This window comes from Cervus elaphus, chromosome 20 (assembly GCF_910594005.1).
Source record: "Cervus elaphus chromosome 20, mCerEla1.1, whole genome shotgun sequence".
Taxonomy (NCBI): domain Eukaryota; kingdom Metazoa; phylum Chordata; class Mammalia; order Artiodactyla; family Cervidae; genus Cervus; species Cervus elaphus.
The window spans coordinates 135,937,686-135,958,586 of record NC_057834.1 but is presented as its reverse complement, the minus strand read 5'-3'; the positions used below and the strand labels follow the sequence as shown (position 1 = coordinate 135,958,586).

The 20,901-nt window shown below is 52.5% G+C and overlaps 1 protein-coding gene across 1 annotated transcript; it reads right to left on the bottom strand.

Annotated features, from left to right (window-relative positions):
* Nucleotides 1-2,609: 2,609 nt before the first annotated feature.
* On the bottom strand, nucleotides 2,610-15,246 carry ACKR3 (atypical chemokine receptor 3). The gene is made up of 2 exons (XM_043877635.1): nucleotides 15,092-15,246; nucleotides 2,610-4,510 (listed from the first exon to the last, which is right to left on the bottom strand). Exon 2 carries the CDS (start codon nucleotides 4,482-4,484, stop codon nucleotides 3,396-3,398), a length of 1,089 nt encoding a protein of 362 aa, XP_043733570.1. The 5' UTR covers nucleotides 4,485-4,510; nucleotides 15,092-15,246; the 3' UTR covers nucleotides 2,610-3,395.
* Nucleotides 15,247-20,901: the final 5,655 nt, after the last annotated feature.

Here is a 20,901-nt window from a genome sequence, read left to right as displayed (position 1 = left end):
ACCTGGGCCTCGGTCATCCCACCTGCAGCCATATTGTCCCGTGCCATTGCTCCCAGGAAGGATGTTACACCAAAGATCAAAGGAAAGTATTCCACTCTGGATAAGCAAGTCTTCAGGGGGTATCCCAGGTGGCTCAGAGATAAAGAATCTGCCTGCAACGCAGGAGAAGCAAGAGATATGGGTTTGATCTCTGGATCGGGAAGATCCCCTGGAGGAAGAAATGGCAACCCACTCCAGTATTCTTGCCTGGAGAATCCCATGGACAGAGGAGCCTGGTGAACTAGTTCATGGGGTTGCAAAGAGTCTGACACGACTGAGCAACTGAACAGGCACACACACAAGCAGGGCAGAGAAGAGGATTTCTGGAAGGAGCAGAGAGGGCTTAGTCACTGGCGCATCCCGCACCCAAGAGATGCACAGGGGTCTGCGACACTGTGTGCTGAGCTCTACAGGGAGATGAAATCTACACGATGTGTCTAGATTCAATTCCTCCTCCTCCCTCCGCACCTCCAGCAGGAGGAAGTGGCGGGTGATTTTCACAGGCTTCAAGAGGTTGGAATGCAGAAAAGCACATGTGGCAGCCTACCCAGTACCCAAGTATGCTGTGGTCCAGCGTGGTGAGGAGCAGCAGAGAGACTCTTGAACAGAACTGTCAGAGGAGCCCTGCTGAGAACCAGAGGATGTCTCAGCAGACATCAGTGGGGATGGGGGCGGGGCGCCTCTGAATGGCAGAGATGGGGCCTCAACACTGAATTATTTTTGTTTGCCTATTACAGAGCTGTCTTTCCACCAGTCATATATGGATGTGACAGCTGGACCACAAAGAAGGCTGAATGCTGAAGAATTGATGCTTTTGAACTGTGGTGTTGAAAACTCTTGAGAGTCCCTTGGACAGCAAGGAAATCAAACCAGTCAATCCTAAAGGAAATCAGTCCTGACTACTCACTGGAAGGACTGATGCAGAAGCTGAAGCAATACTTCAGCCACCTGATTCGAAGAGCCAACTCATTAGAAAAGACTCTGATGCCTGGGAAAGACTGATGGCAGGAGAAGCGGACAACAGAGGATGAGATGGTTGGATGCCATCACTGACTCAGTGGACATGAGTTTGAGCAAGCTCTGGGAGATAGTGAAGGACAGGGAAGCCTGGCGTGCTGCAGTCCATGGGCTTGCAAGAGCTGGACATGACTGAACGACAAATTACAGAGCTGAACTTGGGGGTGAAATCCATACCCTGCTTTGCACTGACTATATGGTAAGTATGTTTCTGCCTGAATTTAGGCCACTAGAAAGCACAGAGCAAACTTGCAATCCTTGTCTATCATCAAGAACATGTATCTGGGTCATAATCTCCTCTGATTTCACTTCGCCATCCTCCCGTCCGTTCTCCCTGACCTTGGTGTCTTCACCTGTGGTTACGTCATTATCCACCTGCTCTATTACCATCTGACCTGAATCCTATTTGGAACAAGGCAAGGGATTCCCTGGTGGCAGCTCAGTGGTAAAGAATCCGCTTGACAATGCAAGAAACCCAGGTTTGATCTCTGGGTCGGGAAGATTCCCCTGGAGAAGGAAACGGCAAACCCTTCCAATATTCTCGCCTAGAGAACCCCATGGACAGAGGAGCCTGGCGGGCTAGTCTGTGGAGTTGTAGAGAGGCGGATACAACTTAGGGACTAAACCACAGCAAGGGACACGTGGACCTGAGAACATACATGTGTATCAAGTAGGTGTTTAAAATAACATGTAAGCTGGGTTTCACAACTCTCAGCCCTAAGCCCTCTGAGAAGGGAGAGCCCTCCTGCAGTAGGTTGGAAGCAGGGCCTGGGGGGCTGTCTGCTATGGAAAGCGACATGCCCAGGGTATTTTGCTATAGTGGGGACAGCCCCCAGGTTCCCAGGTGAGCCTGGAGTCCTGGTCTGGGTCCACCTCTGTGTCAGCAAAAGCTCTCTCTGTTCATCAGTCCCATCAGAGGGGGAGGTGGGGGAGCCGCATCGGGGAGCCAGGCCCTCCTCTGGGTTCCTGCCCAGACACGCCCACCAAGCCCCCGCGCCGCTCCTGTGGCCCATGTAGACGGTCGGGGCTTCCTGAGAGAGCTCTTTCTGACTGCTGGTAAGGTGGGTTTACTTGGTGACTGTACTTATTGCATGGTCTGGAGAAGAGGGTCATGGATGGATTATCTTTTAAATGAAGAGTCTGTCTTGACCAGAGAAAAAGAAAGGACTTAAACCACAGAGCCTCAGCAGGGAAGGTTCAAGGCCTGGTGGATACGAGGCTGAGTTCCAGGCCCTAAACCGTTTTGGGCAGACAGCAAACCGGGACTTTTCTTTGCCAATTTTGCATTGACAGGTGCACCTACCAACCAGCTCCCCTCCCTTAAACATAGGCAGAAATATTTTAAAACATTAAACCACAACACTCGCACTCAGATGTTTCTCCTTTCATATAATTTCATCCAAGTTAACTTCCTGGGCTTGGCTTTTCTGGCTGTACTCCTTCCTTTAAACATATTTACTAGGTTGATCACCTATGTTGTAAATATTTGTATATTATCATCAAACATGCTGCTTGAATGCCAAACATGCTTTGAAAACTGAGATCCAAACACCTTTTTAGGAAAAAGAAATCTTTATTAAAAAAAAAAATAACTTACAAATGGAAAGAACTCTCTGGAATACAAGGGTTTGTTTCGTGTGCCGCGTTACAGCCTGGAAGAGTGTCACTGCATTTATTTTTAACGTCACTTTGCAATAATATTAATGTCACAAACCGCATTATAGAGCAGTTTTCGTTCCGTATCCCAGACCGGCCCAAAGCACCACACAGATATAAAACTATCGTAAATAAAACATTTCAGCCAAGACTGGCATATATATTTATATATATATTTATATATATTTATATAGAGAGAGGCTTTCAAAACAGCTAACAATTAATGTCATCCTTAGTCAAAACGGAAGTCAAAGTAACCTCAGAACTACGACACTGAGTAGTACATGTCAGCATGGATACCTCCCACACGATATTTAAAATATAAACTTTCAAATACATCGAGAGGGTACATCGAGAGTGAGAAAAATAGAGTCTTAAGATTTAAATACAAAGCCCCATTATAAAACCTTCAGGCAGCACAGAAAAGTCCTATGTTACAGAAGTGCAGCAAGCCTGTCCCGAAGCTGGTGTGACTAGCGGCGGGGGCTTGTCACAGGGGCCCCTCGAGGGTCACGCCGGCTGGAGAACGAGAAAGAAGCCACAGGGACGCAGGCTGCCCCTCTCCACGCCACCGAGGGTCACCACGCCCGAAGCCACTCGGCTTTCCTCCGGAAAAACCACGCAGCCCGGCGGTCCCCCCGCTGGAGCCCAGAGCACAGGTCCAGAGGCCGCGCAGGGCGCCCTCACTTGGCGTTCTGCTCCAAAGCGGAGTACTCGGTCTCCGACACGCGGGAGGCGTCGATGAGCTTGGTGAGGCCCGTTTTGGCCGAGTACTTGAAGATGAAGGCCTTCATCAGCTCGTACCGGTAGTTGCGGTTGATGAAGCTGTAGAGCACGGGGTTGACGCAACAGTGCACCAAGGACAGGCACTGCGTGACGTGCAGCGCCGTGAAGAGGAAGGCCTCCAGCTGGCAGGTGAAGGGGACGTAGTGCAGGATGGAGAAGATGTCCAGCAGCACCACCAGGTGGTAGGGCAGCCAGCACACCAGGAAGACCACCACGTAGGAGAAGATGATCTTCCGGCTGCTCTGCTTCTCCTGGTCGCTGGAGGAGGCGATGGCTCGGGCCAGCAGGAAGTAGAAGACAGCGATGATGGAGAAAGGAATGGCGAAGCCCAGGACCACGGAGACCAGCTCCATGCTGATGAGCCACTCCTTGACGCTGTGCTCGGGGTAGAAGGCCCGGCAGTAGGTCTCGTTGTTGGAGGCGGACGTCACGGTCTTCAGGTAGTAGGTGTCGGGCAGGGACACGCCGAAGGCCAGCAGCCACACCAGGACGCACACGGCGCGGCGCACCAGCCTCTTCTTGCGGCTGGAGGTGCTGGCGAAGTAGGCGACGGACAGGTAGCGGTCCACGCTCATGCAGGTGAGGAAGAAGATGCTGCCGAAGAGGTTGATGGAGAAGATGAGGTGGGTGACCTTGCACGTGAGCTCGCCCATGGGCCACTGGTTATGCTGCACGAGGCTGACCACCCAGACGGGGATGGTGACCACCACCCACAGGTCGGCGATGGCCAGGTTCAAGATGTAGCAGTGTGTGTCGTAGCCCGTGGTCTTGGCCTGGATGTTCACCCAGACCACCACGGAGTTGGCGATCATGCCGATCACGAAGATGAAGATGTAGACGAAGGATAGCGTGTACAGCAGGACGCTCTTGTTGGGTATGTGGCCACACTGCAGGGTGTCCACCGCGATGCAGTCGCTGCCATTGCAGGGCCAGCTGATGTCGGAGAAGTTCCCCGGCTCCGAGTAGTCCAGGAGATGCAGGTCCATGGTGTCGAGAGCAGCGGTCCAACGGCCTGCGCGCAAAAGCAAATACAGTTTTAAAAGATGCAAGAGAAGAATGGATCCCTTAGCAAACGCTCCAGGCCTGTAAAGCACTTTCCCAGCACTCCTGTCTGCTCAGCAGTTTCACGTTAGCTGCCAAGTAGCTTTGCAAAGAAAGGAGAAAAGAAAACTGACCGCAACAGAATCTGCAAAACAAAACACACCCGGGTTCTAAAACCATGTGAACCTGAATCCATCTCCCTCAAAGAGTGAAAGTGTTCGCTTCCTCTGTCTTTGCAGAACTGTGTTCTCAAGAGGTCACCAGCCTGGACTGTGCCCCGGATGTGAAACTGACACATTCTGGGGGCCAGAGGGACGTCGGGCAGCTGAGCCTCGGCCCAGAGGTGCCTGTGGGCCAGCTCGCTTTCCCCTGCGGGTGGCAGAGGCATTTCACCCATGTACCCAAGAGCAGAGGGTGGATCTGTTCCCTGCACTGGTGACTGACAAGCATCCTGCTCAGCCATGTCGGGCCACCTGCGGTTTACAGACCCCTGGAGGTGTGGACGGTGTATGGACCGCCCTGCAGGTTCACTGTGCCCCCATCCACAGCCTCCGACTTTGCCAAGTGGTTCGCAACTCAGAGCCACCAACCGGCCATCTCCGAATGTGGGCCGTTGCTGGTTTTCCATCTTTTATTTGTCCAGCTGCTTTGAGAACAACTTGTACCAAGACCCAAAGCTGGTGGGCCTCGGAAGGGCTGGCTTTTCCCAAAGGTCTTCCCTGTTGACCTGGCATGAGGTTAACACTCTTTACTGGTATCGTCTTAACCCCCAGGAGAATCCAGGCCTGAGGCATTACCGTGACTTGGCATGATGGCCCATGAACACCAGCTCCGAGAGCTGCCCGGGGCCGTCTTCTCCTGCTGGCCGGCTCACCTGAAGGCTCCGAAATGCCACCACCACCACCCTGGGTGGACAGCCTCGCTGCGTCCCCAAAGGGAGGGGCTGCAAAATGAAACCATCGGCCCAAGGGTGCCCTGATGGGCATCGCCATCTAGAGCAGGGAGTCTGTCTGTTCCTCCTTCTCCCCTGTCACAGGTAAGGACTGAGTGCAAGCCAAGCTTATTTGCCAAGTTCATCTAAAGTGGACTCCAGGCCACACACGAGAGGTCCCGGAGGATGGGGAAGGATGGTCCCCGAGTCAGGGCCCAGCGGCCGGGCTAATGGTCCACAGAGACCCAGCGAGGAGAGCAGCCCTCTGCTGATTGGACCGTCCTGGGCTGGGATTCGGGCTCCTCCCTCATTAGTGTCTCTTGCGAGTCTAGTTAACCCGTCATCTGCCGCTGCTTTCTCAGGGCACCAGCCCCTGTCTCCCAGAACCACCTCAGAACTCAAGGGCTGAAGACAGAATCTAACAGACAGAAGCTCAAAGCTGCATCCTTCCCCACTCCTGACCTATCAAAAAGCACAGACTCGCTTACCTCTTGCCCTACATTCAAAAGTGACCAAGTGGCTAAGTGGCCAATGCCCTGCCCTGGTGGGGAGAGGCAGGAGCTGCCCGCAGACAGCGAGTTATGCCTTTACCTCCAGGGGAAACGAGCAGACACCCCAGAAGCGAGGCCAGCCGCCTGCTGCCGCCCAGGGCACCTCAGCCTCCAGACTCACAGCTGAGCACCTGCCCTAGGACCACAGGTATGGAGCCGGCCCTCAGCTGCGGTCTGTTCACCTCTGTGAGTGGCAAGAGGCTGCTGGTTCCCTTCCAGGTGACCTGACTGGGCCTCAGTGTCCCCTGCTGCTGATGGACGCAGCTGGACCTCCGAGGAGGAAGTGGTGGAGCCATGGGGCCCGAGACCAGGAAACCTGGTGGTCCTCAGAGCCTCCCCCCATCACCAGGAGGATGCTCGGGCCCTGGGACCACTGACTTGTTGCAAAACCCGACCAGAGGGCACGCATGGAAAATCAGCAAGGTCAAGTTGAAGTGAAGTGAAGTGAAGGTCACTCAGTCGTGTCCGACTCTTTGTGACCCCATGGACTGCACAGTCCAGGGGATTCTCCAGGCCAGAATACTGGAGTGGGTAGCCTTTCCCTTCTCCAGGGGATCTTCCCAGCCCAGGGATCGAACCCAGGTCTCCCGCACTGCAGGCAGATTCTTTGCCAGCTGAGCCACAAGGGAAGCCCAAGGTCAAGTCAGGACAAATAAACTCATCCGCCTAAGAGACTGTGGGATGGCCTGTCCAAAGACGCAGCTGGAGGACCCCGAGAGGACATGGACGCACAGCTCATGCCTCTGAGAAACCAGGCCTGGACTGGCCTCGGGGTGGGCGGCCACCTCCAGACCCTGCCTTCAAGGTCCTCCTGACCCTCACGCCACCCTGGGCCGCTAAGCAGACAGGAACTGATGGTCCCCGCTGCACCCCCGACTTCAGGAGAGAGGGAGGGAAGGACTTGGGCTTTGCTCTCCTGCATGGCTCCACGGAGTGACCCCCTTTTTTTCCCCATCTCCTTAAAATGAAACACATCCACAGCTGACCGTCATTTCCGATTTGGCCCAGCCACCTCATTCTTTCTGGAGCTGTTAGTAATTGCACTCTGCTCTTTCAGGAGAAGTATACAAGACACCTTCCAACCTGGCGGGGTGGGGGTGGTGGGCTCCAACCTTCTGGTGTCATATTTTCTTGTCTTTTCACACTGTTCATGGGGTTCTCACAGCAAGAACAGTGGAGTGGTCTGCCCTTCCCTTCTCCAGTGGACCATGTTTTGTCAGAACTCTCCACTGTGACCTGTCCATCTCAGGTGACAGACTCGTGGCTCAGAGCTCCACTGAGTAACACAAGCCCCTTCGCCACGACCAGGCTGTGATCCATGAAACACATTTGCAGCATGGCATGGGGCTTCCCTAAGGCCTAGTGGTAAAGGTGGTTGCTAGTGGTAAGGAACACTTCTGCCAATGCAGGAGACAGAAGGGACATGGGTTTGATCCCTGGGTCGGGAAGATCCCCTGGAGGAGGAAATGGCAACCCACTCCAGTATTCTTGCCTGGAGGATCTCATGGACAGAGCAGCCTGGTAGGCTGCAGTCCGTGGGGTTGCAGAGTTGGCATGACTGAGCGACAAACACTTTCACTTTAGCTTATAAAGCACTTTCAGCCCATGACCTCATCTGACCCGGGTCCCTGCAGAACTCAGCCGGAGGACAAGCTGCTGCCCCACAGAGGCGAGCAGAGCGGGGCTGGGACCTGGCCGGGGGTCCTTTCCTCTGCCCGCCCTGGCACAGACCTATCAGGCCTCCACAGACGCAGCCAGAATCCCTGGGGTCTGGGCCGTGCACAGGGGCTCGAGGAAAAGGAAGCCTGACCGAGGCGCTATGCCCCCACCTCCGTCTTTACCCCAAGGAGTCATCCCACCCACTGGACACACCGTGCCCTGCAGCACCCAGGCGGAGGGACATGGCTCAGTGTGGACAGAGGGGCCACGGGCACAGGAGGCCTACAGGAAACACCAGGAATCTGTGTCCCTCAAGGAACGTCTCCTGCAGAGCAGACCATCCACACTCACACCTCTGGGGCTGGGCCGGCCCTCGGCGTCCCCTGGGCCGCGGCCAAGGTGGGGAAGGGCTCAGGGACCCCATCGGCTCCTTTGGTTTCTGGCCTCTGGACGATGAAAACCCAACTTAATGATCACTCATCCTCTGGGCCCGGAAGGTGACTTAAGAGTCGGTCACCCCCCTGCAGTCGTCCTGTGTCCTCTTGGGCAGCGTGGGGAACCTTCCAAGAGGGGCTGGGGGGACAGCAGAGGCTTGGGGTGGGGGCGCCATGCTGGAGCCTGAAAGCCAGCTGGCTCACCGATCAACTACCACCAACCACTGACCAGCGACCAGCCGCCAGCCCGGGAGAGGAGACAGAGGCCCACGCCATGCCCCCCGACCTTCTTCCAGGGAGCCCACCGGCCCCTGCCCTCCCAGGGCAGAGGCTGCAGGGGTCCAGAGAGGGAAGAGAGGCCGCCAGAGGGGAGGTGTGCACACAAGCAGTGCAGCAATCCAACCCCCCCGAGATTCAAATGGGAAGCCAAAGAGGGGCAAATGCCCACAGGAGGGCGCAGCCTGCATCATCTGTCATTTTTCACCTGGTCTGTTTTGGAAACAAACAAGGGCTCTTTCCAGAAAAAGAAGATAGTATCATATAAAGACACCTGCTGGGTCACATCAAATGCAGTCAGTGGGCCTCTGAGCGCGTGTCCTGGAGGCCTGGGGCTAACCGTGGGTGGTCCCCACGCCTAAGACAACAATCTTCCTAAGTCACTGTCTTAGATTTTAACAGGTGATGCTCTCAAGATGCTGACCTGAACAAAGATGTGATATAGCAACTACAAAATGGCCCCTGGCTCCCCAAGGTCTGGTCAAACCCGAGGGAGGAGGGGTGAGGGAGGCGTCCCATCAACTCCCTGAGGCCACTCAAACCCCCAGAGACCCTTCACCAGAATCTCCACTTGCCCCCAGGAAAAGCGAGGGGTCATCCCATGCAACCGGAGGGCTCACTGCCTATGCCAACTGGAAAGGATGGGCCGTGATCCTCGTATACATGGTGATGCCTCCAAGCCATGTGGCTGGTCTGCGATGGCGGGAAGGGCAGTGGTGAGGCTGAGGATCCCAGGGCCTGGAGCCGACTCCCACGTCCACATGGACCAGACCCTGTCTGATGCAATAAGCCAGCAGTTCCGTTCCCGTCAGCTTGGTCCAGAGCTCAGGAGGGACAATCACACCTGCCCACTGCCTGTGTCCCCAAGAGTCAGAGCCCCAACCAGGGTGGGCAGGAGAATGAGCGACGACTTCTGACACAGGTTAATAACATCTGCATAAAGATTCTTCATGGAAGGAAGGCAACAGGGCTTGGGATAAAAGATTCTTCCAGTTCTTTGATCTCACAAGTTCACACGTTCTCTTCTCAAAATAAATATTCCCAAGAAAATCTATGCAAGGATGTTTATTGAAGCACTATTTATACACCAGCAAAAAATTGGAGACAACATAAATGTCGACCCATAAGGGACTGCGAACTACTGTCTGGAATATAATACAACTGTACAAATAAAGAGGGAATGCTTTTATAAACATGAAAAGTTACACATATATACATGTAAAAAAACCCAAGAATTATGTGCACTTTTATAGGTACATATATGTGCATAAGGGGCTTCCCAGGTGGCACTAGTGGTAAAGAACCTGCCTGCCAAGAGATGCGGGTTCAGTCCCTAAGTCAGGAAGATCCCCTGGAGGAGGGCACGGTAACCCACTCCAGTATTCTTGCCTGGAGAATCCCATGGACACAGGAGCCTGGCGGGCTATGGTCCATGGGGTCACAAAGAGTCAGACACAACTGAAGTGACTGGGCACACACCCATATGTGCGTAAAAGCATGGGAAAAGATCTGCAGTGAGTATAAAGCTGGGCTGGAAGTGCAGGATGAGAAGACAAAGCGGGGATTGTAGCGTTTGCTCTACACACTTCTGTGTGATCTGAAACTTGGCATCAGGAGTTATGGAAGTTTTACTAGAGGGAAGAATGTCCCACAGAACAATGACGGTCCGTGGTCCATTTTTTCTAGACCAGAGGGACCCCGCTGAGAACAAAACAGTAATCAGCGTCACTTTTTTTCGCTCCCTTTTCCCTAGTGGGTACTGGTTTCTCTCACCAAGCTCCCACTATAGGGATCACTTCCTGTAGATTCTGGGTCCAACATCTGCACCCAGAAAGCATCACACTTCCACCAAGACAGTAAGTAGATTTTCCTACGGCCTGCAGGATGGAGGACCAGCGTCTGTCCACCCCCCGCCCTCCCCTCCCCGCAACACTGCATCTGTAAAGAGACTCATCTACCACTCACATCCCCATTTGCTGGAAGGGAGATGTCCCCTCATCTCTTGGGCTTATTATTCATCAATCAAGGTTCCTCAGCAACCACAGCACAGCTTCAAGCGGCCTGACACATTCAGCTGCCCCCAGTGGTCTCCCTGAACTCACCCTGCAAGCTGAGGGCAAAGCCAGAAAGAGACATCTCCAAGTTCAGGGTCTCCGTGGGCTGGTGGTTTGGCCTGCAAGGAACATGTCCTTCCAGTGGGCCACAGTCACTCCCTGCAGGACGCAGACCGCCCCACGTCCAGGTACCCAGCCGGAGTTCCCCAACACTGCCTTCAGCATGTTTGCAATTTCCAGTCACAGACTTGAAACACCCTTCCGACCAGCCAGGTAGGCCCTCCTCTCCCCAATAAATCCCATCCCCATTTATGCCCTCTATTACTCCCACCTTCTCCCAGCCAGGCTGTATACCTCCACTGTGTCACTGGGCTGATCCCCTGCCTCCCCTCCTTCCCCCTCAAGCGCCCACCCCCACGATGCCTTACTGCCCATGTACAGGACAGCCAGCAATGGCACCGGGACAAAGCAGGTGTCCAGTGAATTCATAATCAACGAATCAATAGTGAATCAAGCTCCTGAGACCAGAAATTTGCAATTATCAAAGGAAATGGGAGCCCCGAGGAGACTATTCCAGAACCCTCACTTAAGTCTCACCCTCTTCTGTGCCCGCCAATGTTTGTGGAGCCCCTTCTATTAAAGGCATTGCTCTGGGGCGATAACAGACTAGAATCATCACTCCCCACCCACCCCCGGGAACCCGCCAGCAGGTCGGGAAGGCAGGAAGGCAGTGTGGACGCCGCTGGAGCGTGGAGACGGACTTCCGCTCCAGTGACTGATGGGGACCCCCCCAGGAGAAAGAGGGTGCTGGGGTGGCCAGTGACGTGCTACGGGAGGGTCACCGGACCTGGCTGAGCCTGTCCATGCACGGTCTTGAGCAAGGGTCTGGTTTTGGGGCAGAAAAGGCTTTTGAGGGAGAAGGCAGTACGAACCACGTAGAAGGCCTGCAGGGGAAGCCCGGTGCTTGTCAGGCCTGGGTGCAGTGCAGAGAAGGTAACTTGGGCCGGGCCCCCAGGGCACCGACTCGGACGCTGAGGGGACCCTGGGCTCTCCAGGACCTGTGCCCGAAGGTGACCTTCTTCACTGGCTTTTCTGCAACTGGGACTCAACTCATGTCCTCCCAGCGCAGAATTTCACGGAGCAGCTCAGTGTTGTCCCAACATGATCGCCCACCCTGGCTAACCTCGCCGCTGGGCACCTGGAAACTGAGGCCAGAGAGGCAGTGGGACCAGAAACTCAGGGGTGTGGCTGAAACCGCTCTGTTCACCCCACCCCCCCCCCGCCCCCCACTCCCCAGGGACTCTCCAGGGGGATGCAGACTCTGGTCTCCTGCAGAAGCCCCGCCCTTTCTATCCAGGAGTGCAATTTACATACAGAAGACCTGCACCATTCCTTTCTCTTTTTTTAACTGATTAATTTATCTTAATTGGAGGCTAATTACAATATTGTGGTGTTTTTGGCATACATCTCCATGGATCAGCCACGGGTGTACATGTGTCCCCATCCTGAACCCCCCACCCACCTCCCTCCCCATCCCATCCCTCTGGGTTGTCCCAGACCACCGGTTCTAAAAGTCCTTAGGAAACTGCACAGCTCTGGGGTTGCTTCATTTCTTAACAGTCCTGCATTAAATCTACGGGGATGTCTGGGAAACTTTCGGCCCAGGCTTGCAGGGCCACCTGCTAGGGCTGAGAGCAGAACGGGGGCGGGGGGCAGTCTGTCTCCCCCGCCATGTCAAACAAACAGAACAATGCCATCCTGACTGCTGTTATTCTCCACAGGGAAAGAATGCTCTGAGTCATTTGAGAATTCAAAAAAATAATGAGAGAAAAATCCAAACCCTAATCCAGATAGAGGCCATCTATTTCCAGAGTCCTCAGACACACTTCGCATTGACACACGGGGAGAATTTGGGGAAACAGAGCAAGCCCCACATCCAGAAACCTGACCTGTTCTATTGTGCTCAGCGGCCCGACTGGGAAGCGCGGCACGGGACCCAGGAGGGCAGACCCAGAGGTTCCCACGGCACAAAGGCTGCGTCTCGGTTGGCGGGTGTAACCAGAGCCCTAATTTCCACCCAGCTTAGAAGCAGGACGAGCGGCGGGGGGTCAGCCAGCCTAGGGCAGCCCCAAACCCTGGGCTATACACCGTGGGGTTTCCATCTTAGGCTTAAAACTAGAAGAAGACGTGACAGAGGTTTCCAGGACCGTAAGAGAACTGGGAGGTGTTAGCCATCGGGCTGGCAGTCCCCAGGCAGCCCCCTGCCCTGCCCCCTTTACCTGTCCCCTGCCCGAGGGCACCACCCGAGGGGGTCTCAGCACCTCTACCTCGGAACAAAAAAGCAGAGTCAGCTTCCAAACCTACTTAGGGCTCGGCAGAATTTTCACCATGAAAATACGCCACTCTCTCATCACTTGAAGAACCAAGCAACGACGTTTGTTTTTTTCCAGTTCTAAGTTGAGTCAATTCTTGTGTAACCAAAAGATCAAAGATTCCAGCAGGAAACCATGAAGTATTCAAAAATCAGAGAACTGCCCCCCTTTTCTCATTCTTTCCTTTTTTTCTGCTTGCTTTCACTTTAATAAAACATATGTCTCCCAGAGCTGTAATTTCCTGGACTTTAAAAACACTTGACATGACACACAAATTTCCACCTACACTCAGGCGATTTGTCTGGAAGCCCTTCTAAAACTATTTCTGTCCCTGAATAAAAACCAAGTTCCGTGGTTGCCTGGATGAAACATACAAATACTTTCTAGCCCGGAATTCCACTCGTGTTCTGCAGAATCACTGAGAACCATCTCAAGTCCTTACACCTTTAAGGTTTTTTCTTCTCCTGCTTACCCTTAGGCTTCATAGAACGACTCTCTTTCGGTCTCAGGTTTGAGTAGCCAATTTCCCTGGTGTCTCCTGGAAAACAGGAGCCTCTCTCTCTGCCTGGAGTGATCAGACAAAAAGCCACTGTTCCCGATTAAGTAGGTTTTTTTTGTTTTGGTTTTTTTTTTTTTTCCATCCAGAAAGACTATACTTTGCCTGTTCTGGACCTGATTAGAAACCATAATACCTTCTCCAGTCTCTCAAGACTGGCTGTTAATATGGGATAACCTCGGAAGTCCTGACTCTGCATGCTGCCTGCACTGTACTTTCCAGAACTTTTAAAAATTGACAACTGCAATGCACACCTCTTTAAAACATCAGATGAGCAGCCAAGCCCAGCCGCAAGTCTCAACTTTCTTTTGCTTTTCCACCCGAATCCCGTGCAGCCCTCCTACCCCACCCCCACCCCCAGGAGCTTGGGGCATGGGGCTCCACAGTTGGTGCACACTGGAGTGTTTATGGCAGAGACTGGGGAAAAAAGAGCAAATTGTTTCCAAGCTAGAGCTCCCCATGTGCAACTCTGCTTTAGAAAAAGGCTCTGCATCTGGGGAAGCTCAAGGGCTGATGAAAGAAGGGCAAGCAGTTTATCCATTTAAAATCTATGGAAAGTGAAGCGCAGTCACCAGCCGCCTCCACTTGCCTTTCTAGGAGAGCCTATTTGATCTCCGCATTTCCCTGGAATAAATAAAGCGACACAAAGGCAGCATCTGCCCGTTTAAAGAGAAAAGAAAAAGTTACTACATTGAGACTCTGCAGAATGAATGTTTCAGGGGATGTCAGGGCATCAAATACCTTCAAAGGGCTGTAAACCATTTCGGGGAGGGGGGGGGGCTCTTCTACGTCTGGAAAACGTAATGATCCTGGTGTGAGCAAATGAATTGAAAGAAAGACAGAGAGAGAAAGAAAAAGGGAGACAGGCAGTCTGACTTTTACAACTTCTCATTCTCCCTGGAACTTACAAGTCTTGGCTAACCACCCAAGCCTGACCTCACTGCAGAGTTCTGAGTCACTTCTCAGATCTTTATGCAGGCGAACAAAATCGAACAAAATTCATGTTTTTTACTTCAAGAGTACACTTACAGTGCAAAATCCTAGACTTGTGTGTGTGCCTTTTTTTTCCCCCAACTGAAGGCTGATTTAACACCTTCTGAGCGAACAGCAAATAGTCAGATTAAGAAGGATGCAGTGGAGAGACAAGACTGCCGTGCTGTATTTAACATTCACTCTTATAGCTTCCGGATTTACAGGCGCTGGTAATCCTCCAGAGCAGTGAATTCAAACCCATTCTGGACCCACAAAGACTCTCAGGCCAGTTTTCTTCTCCGCTGGAGGATGCCTCTTCATAAAGGGCACATCTTTCTAGATTACACGTTTAGTACCAGTTCTGTTTCCCCAGTGGAGAGAACAGAGGAGAAAACAGGTTATGCAGCGGTGCCAAGCTGACCCCGATGCCAACTTTGAGCAAGGGGGATGGACAGTCTGCTTGCAAATGAACCCGATTCCTCAGTCCAATAGATACACAGAGAGGGCGCCTTCCACTTCAGAAAACAGCCCCTGTTGACTTTCTGCAGCCCACGGGAAGCCCCGAGTTAGCAGCCGCACTTCTCAAGGCAGCACGCCGCCTGCGCTTTCGGAAACCAGACCTGCGGACTCGCCAGCACCCATCAGAGCTTATTCCAAAGAAGAGCTCTAGAAAAAGACTGCTGCGCTTTAAGAGCAGACCCCTGCCCGCCGTCCGCACGCCCTGCTGATCCAGCAGAGTTTCCTTACCTGGCGGCTGGGCTTCTCCGGCTCCGGGCTCGCCTTCTGGGTTCAGGCGCTCCGTGCCTTAGGGCTGAGCAGTTTGCACAAGTGTGAGCTTTCTGGGGCTGCAGACTCGCGTTATATACACTGCGGGCGGGCGGCCTCTAGATGGCAGCTTTGTAACCGGCAACTGCTGCTTCCCTCCCCCGGCCCCCTCCCCCTCCATTCCCCCGCCCCGGCCACCCTCCCTCCGCGCGCGCGCGGGCGCGCACACACACACACACACATGCTTGCATGCACGCACACACTTGCACGCTCGCGCGCGTCCTCACCCCTCTTGTAAACCCCGATCTGTGGTTTCCGGCCAAGCTCTCGCACACAAGCAGACTCTGGGGAGATCCCAGCCTGCCTTCATTTGCAGAGTCTAATGAAGCTACAAGGTCCAGACCCTAGGTGGAGGGGGGAGATGCGTCAGCAGAACACCGGCAAAGAAACCCCAGCGCTTTGCCAAATCATCAAATATTTATCTGGGTCTCAGGGATATCTTTAATAATCCCATTAACAACAAGAATTCCTTTGAATGCCTCTTAGCTCTAGGGAAGACTTTGTTCCCAAGACAAATTGCTCTGAACTTCTGAACTTCGGTGTTGATTTATTAAGCCTGGGTTGTCTTTGTTAATTCCTCCAAAACAGAAGCAACAGTTTTGGAAGGGGAGCAATGAATCTGTACCACATCATACTACCCCCAAAGGAGGGGAAGGAACATTTGTAACAGATTTTATTTAGATTCTTTTATTTGTAAATCTTGAAAGTCTAGTGAAAATAATGTTCTGAACCACCTACCTAGTGCCAGACACAGATTAGAGGTATCAGACGTGTCTTTTGATAATGTCCTCTTTGGAGGTTAATTTAGCAAATATTTATTTTTATTATTGACATATACATTCTTATCTAGAAGTGGGTGGCTGAAGTTCTGTCTGTGGCGGAATTGAACCTAAACATGTGCTTCACATAATAATCCCCTCTACTGCCCTATTTAGAGAAATCAAGGGTAAGACAGGGACCTGAACTTTCACTTTTAAAACCATGCTTACTGAGCTTTTCCCCCAGGGTAACGTGCTGGTCCGCGGCTTCTGTTTTGCTTTCTGCCTCCTGGTGTTAGCTCCGTGGCTCAAGTCACTGTATGCAGGCCCCCAGTCCTCCCCCCGTCTCCCCAGCCCAAACTTTCTGAGGTTCTTTTTATACTTCTACTAAAAATACCAGCAGACGGCCAAATGCCGAGTCTGGAGAATTGGGAGGTCAAACTCTTAGGCAGCCAGAAGGCCTCCGTGTTGCAGAAAGCCCTCAACAAAAGAAATATTTTGTTTAGATGAAACTTCACCAGCACAGTGGAAATCACTCCAAAATATGAGCTAAGAGCACACCTGCTCCGGGAGGCTCTCAGAGGGGGTCTGCCCACCCTGTCCCTGCTCATCGGGTCACTGTCCTTAACAAGTGGCACGGACCTTCTTCCTGCCCAGTCTCCTGGGCACCCGAAGCCCCATCTCCGAGCTCCCAGAGTGAAAGTGACTGTGGAGTAAAGCCGCGGGCCGCCAGGCTGTACACACGCAGGATTTGGGGGGAGTCCGCAAGTACACCCTCAGGACTTTCTCGGTCCTGTTTTCTCCCGGCCCGTGACCCTATGTCTGAGTCTGACGAATGCCCGCAGCGGCGGCCCCGGCAGAGCTGCCCTCCTCCGGACAGCGATGCACAGGCTGACCTTCTATGTCTATGAACTTGATCTGTCCCTCAGCGAACGCCATTCTCCTTTGGCAGGTTTGGGGGCCAGACCGAAAGGCAGGATGGGCTTGAATCTGCTCTCAATTAAGTGTGCTGTGTGGAAAAGAAAGCAAGCCTCCTCGCAGATAAACCAGCAAGACAGGATGCAGTTGCTAAAGCGGAGGAAGGAAAACTCAAAGTAGATGTTAAAAGAAAAAAAGAACTCGCTTCAGGTCAGATGCTATGGGGCCCGCACTCCCTGAGAGGACTGGGCTGGGGTGCCTGGCTCAGCGTTCAGAGGAAGGAGAGGGGCGCAGGGATCCTGGTACCAGTTCGGGTGCAGAGCTGCATGCACCCGCCCACCACCCTCCCGGGTCCGAGTACTCCCCTGGCTGTCCCCACCCCCAGTCCTCTCAGAGAACCCAGTCCTGGGGGAACTGAGAGGGTAAGTAAGCCAGGTTTTGCAAGGGAACAGGAATCCATCACCCTGGGACCCAAAATGTCTCTTGGAACGTTTGGAAGTCTGCCCCGCTGTTGGGAGGGTTGTGTTTCTAAGGGAGGGGTTAGTTGGGGAGGAATGGGTTTGCTCACCCCCATGGGAAACTCAGAGAAGCAGGAATGGGTCATTGTGCCTATGGTTATCCAGAACTCATAGTTCCTCAACCCATTCCTAGCCCTGACTACTCAGAGCAGTGGCGCCGTGAAGGGGTGTCCAGTCAAGCCCCCCTTCCCTGTCTGGGATTTTAGACCCCCACAGAGCAGCTGTCCCTGTTGGGCTCTGATTTGCCTGTGGATGTGGCCCCATCAACCTCCTGCCTCGAAACCCCAGCTCCCTTTCAGAGGGATCCTGGAGGGCCAGAGCTGTGGCAGGCACAGTAAGGATGGAGACACGGTGATCTCTGATGGTGGGCAGGGTGGAGGCTCCTGGGGGAGCTCCCGGGGGAGCAGAGTTAGGATGGAGACACGGTGGTCTCTGACAACTGCACATGTGGTCCACAGAGGCTCCCCTGCACCGTCGCCCGAGGGCCGAAGACTAACCTGGCCCCAGGGCACGTCTTCCTGGCAACCTCAGCATATCACACCAGGTTTTACGGATTCCTGGAACCAGCCAGAGTCTTGGCCTGGCAGGAGTCATCTCAGCCAGGACTGGACATCCCCCGCTGAACCACAGACGCCAATGCCTGGCATGGTGAAAGGACCTGGAAGGAAAGGCAGAGCCCTGCCCGCAAGGGGATGGAGGTCCCAGGCTGGGCTCGGTTCCGATGGGCCTGATTTAGAGCCTGACTTGCACACCATGTATCCTTAGGCATCTTATCTCTTTGGACGCTTAGGTTCCTGTCTTTAAAGTAATTTTAACAGAACCTTCTATTCTTGGCAGGTGCATCTCAGGCTTAGGGCTTCCCTGATAGCTCAGCCGGTAAAGAATCTGCCTGCAATGCAAGAGACCCCAGTTCGATTCCTGGGCCAGGAAGATCCGCTGGAGAAGGGATAGGCTACCCACTCCGGTATTCTTGGGCTTCCCTGGTGGCTCAGCTGGTAAAGAATCCACCTGCAATGCAGGAGACCCAGGTTCGATCCCTGGGTTGGGAAGACCCCCTGGAGAAGGGAAAGGCTATGCACTCCAGTATTCTGTCCTGGAGAATTCCATGGACTGTATAGTCCATGGGGTCGCAAAGAGTCAGACACGACTGAGTGACTTTCACTTTCACTCTCAGGCTTAAATGAAAAGATTGGAAGCATCTTGTAGGTCCCAGAAAGGCTATTTCTCTCCTTCCTCATCCCCTGGCCCTGGCCAAATTCTGGTGACACAGAGCACCATTGAAGATATACAACTAAAGCCTTGCAACATTTTATGAACTCTTTCCTAAACTTTGCGCAATAACAGCTGTCAGTGTGTGACTTGCCAGTCTCTGTGCTAAGTGTTGCATTCTTTTAGTTAATCATCACAGCAGCCCTTAACCTAAAATGTCTTTTTTTGTCCTGCTTTTGTAACTGAGGAAACTAAGGCCCAGAGGGAGTGGACAGCCTGCCCCTGGTGGGGGTGCGGGGGAGTCATTGCCTGTCAAAAAGAGGGAGATTCAACCTGGTTTGTCCAGCTTTCTAGCACAGAAAGACATACTCTCAAAAGAAATGTAAAATGAGTATCAGGGTTCTAAAAGCAGACTCTTGGATGAGAATTCATGGGGCACTGATGTATTAAGGAAGTGCTCCCGGAAGAAGCTGGTGAGTGTAGGGGGAAGGATAACCAGAGGTACCATTTCTGACTAAGTCTCAACTGTAGCCTGATCCCTGATGTCACTCTGAAGCCTAAATTGCACCCTAATTTGTGCCAACCCCGGGCAAGGAAGCTGGTTTTCCTGGTCCTGTATCCTTCAACCAGTAGATCTGGGCTGCTGGGTGATGGGTCAGGGAATATAAACACAGATACTTCCCGTTCTCAACCTGTGTGGGCAAAGCTGCTCTAGGAAATCGAGGTCAGCCTCTCAGATTCACCCAGTCTCAAGCCTGGGCAGTAAACCCACATTAAGGGTGCCAGGGGGTACACAGAACTAGAAAGGGGTCAAGGGGACCTGGGAGCATCACCACCAGTGTCCACTGCATTGGCCTGTGGGGCATATATTTTATCAGATTTGACCCAAATAGGAGAATATTCTTTAATCAAGACCTGGACCAGCTTGTTTCCACCTCAGGACCTTTGCCCCTGATGTTTTCTGTTCTTGGAATGCTATTTCCAGTAATTGTTATATGGCTGCCTTCTCCTCATTATCCTGTTTCAGGCTTAAATACAGTTGCTTTAGAAACACTTTCTCCACTCTAGCCAAAGAATCCCCCCATCCCAGTCACTGTCTTCATTATTTTGTTCTCTTGGTAACACTTACTCACCATCCAAAGTCATCATTTCGTGTTTGTCTTCTACCCGCTAGAGTGTAAATCCCTGCAGAGCAAGACTGTGCCTGCTTGGTGTCAGTGCTGGGTTCTTGTGGGCACACTCGATGCTTGGCTCATGGCGAGTGCTCATAAATATGACCTGAATAAACTCGGGCAAATCTCACTTTTAAATCAGGTTTTTGCTCTCCTCCTATTTTGCTCACCTTCCCCCTCGTAGACATGGGGGGTGGGGTTTAGGAAAGAGTCCAGGTTAAGGGTTTTGGGGGAACTTAAAATATTAACGTTGAACCAGAAGCTTGAGGTTAGCATATAAACACTATATATGAGATAGATAACCCACAAAGACCACTGTATAGCACAGGGAACCATACTCAATATTTTGTAATGACTGATAAGGGAAAAGAATCTGAAAAAGAATATGTGTGTGTGTGTGTGTGTGTGTGTGTGTGTGTGTAAATTGCTGTGCTGTATGCCTGAAACAAACATGATATTAGAAATCAACTATATTTCGATTCTCAAGACTCTTGAAAGTCCCTTGGACTGCAAGGAGATCAAACCAGTCAACCTTAAAAGAAATTAATCCTGAATATTTATTAGAAAGACTGCTGCTGAAACTGAAGCTCCAATACTTGGGCCACCTGATGCGAAGAGCCAAATCATTAGAAAAGACCCTGATGCTGGGAAGGACTGAAGGTAGGAGGAAAAGGGGGTGACAGAGGATGAAATGGTTGGATGGCTTCACCAAATCGATCGGCATGAGTTTGAGCAAGCTGCGGGAGATGGTGAAGGACAGGGAAGCCTGGTGTGCTGCAGTCCATGGGGTCACAAAGAGGAGGACATGACCGAGTGACTGAACGGCAACAATACTTCAATTGAAAAAATATAAACCTTGCAAGTGGGCAAAAAATTTGAACAGGTAGGTACTTCACAGAGAGGGATCTGCAGATGACCTAAACACATACGGAAAGTGTACAACTTGCTTAGTCGTCGGGAAAATACAAACTAAAATAACGGGGCCAGACAACTGGACCCCCCCGGAAAGAATAAAATGAGATGACTGAATGCTACCAAAGGCTGTGGAACCACCAGAAATCTCCCACACCCCTGCTTCTCAAACTCTGAATGGTGAACGACCAGCATCCTTTCTCAGTTTGCAGTGTGTTGCAGACCAACGCATGGTCCGCTGAGAA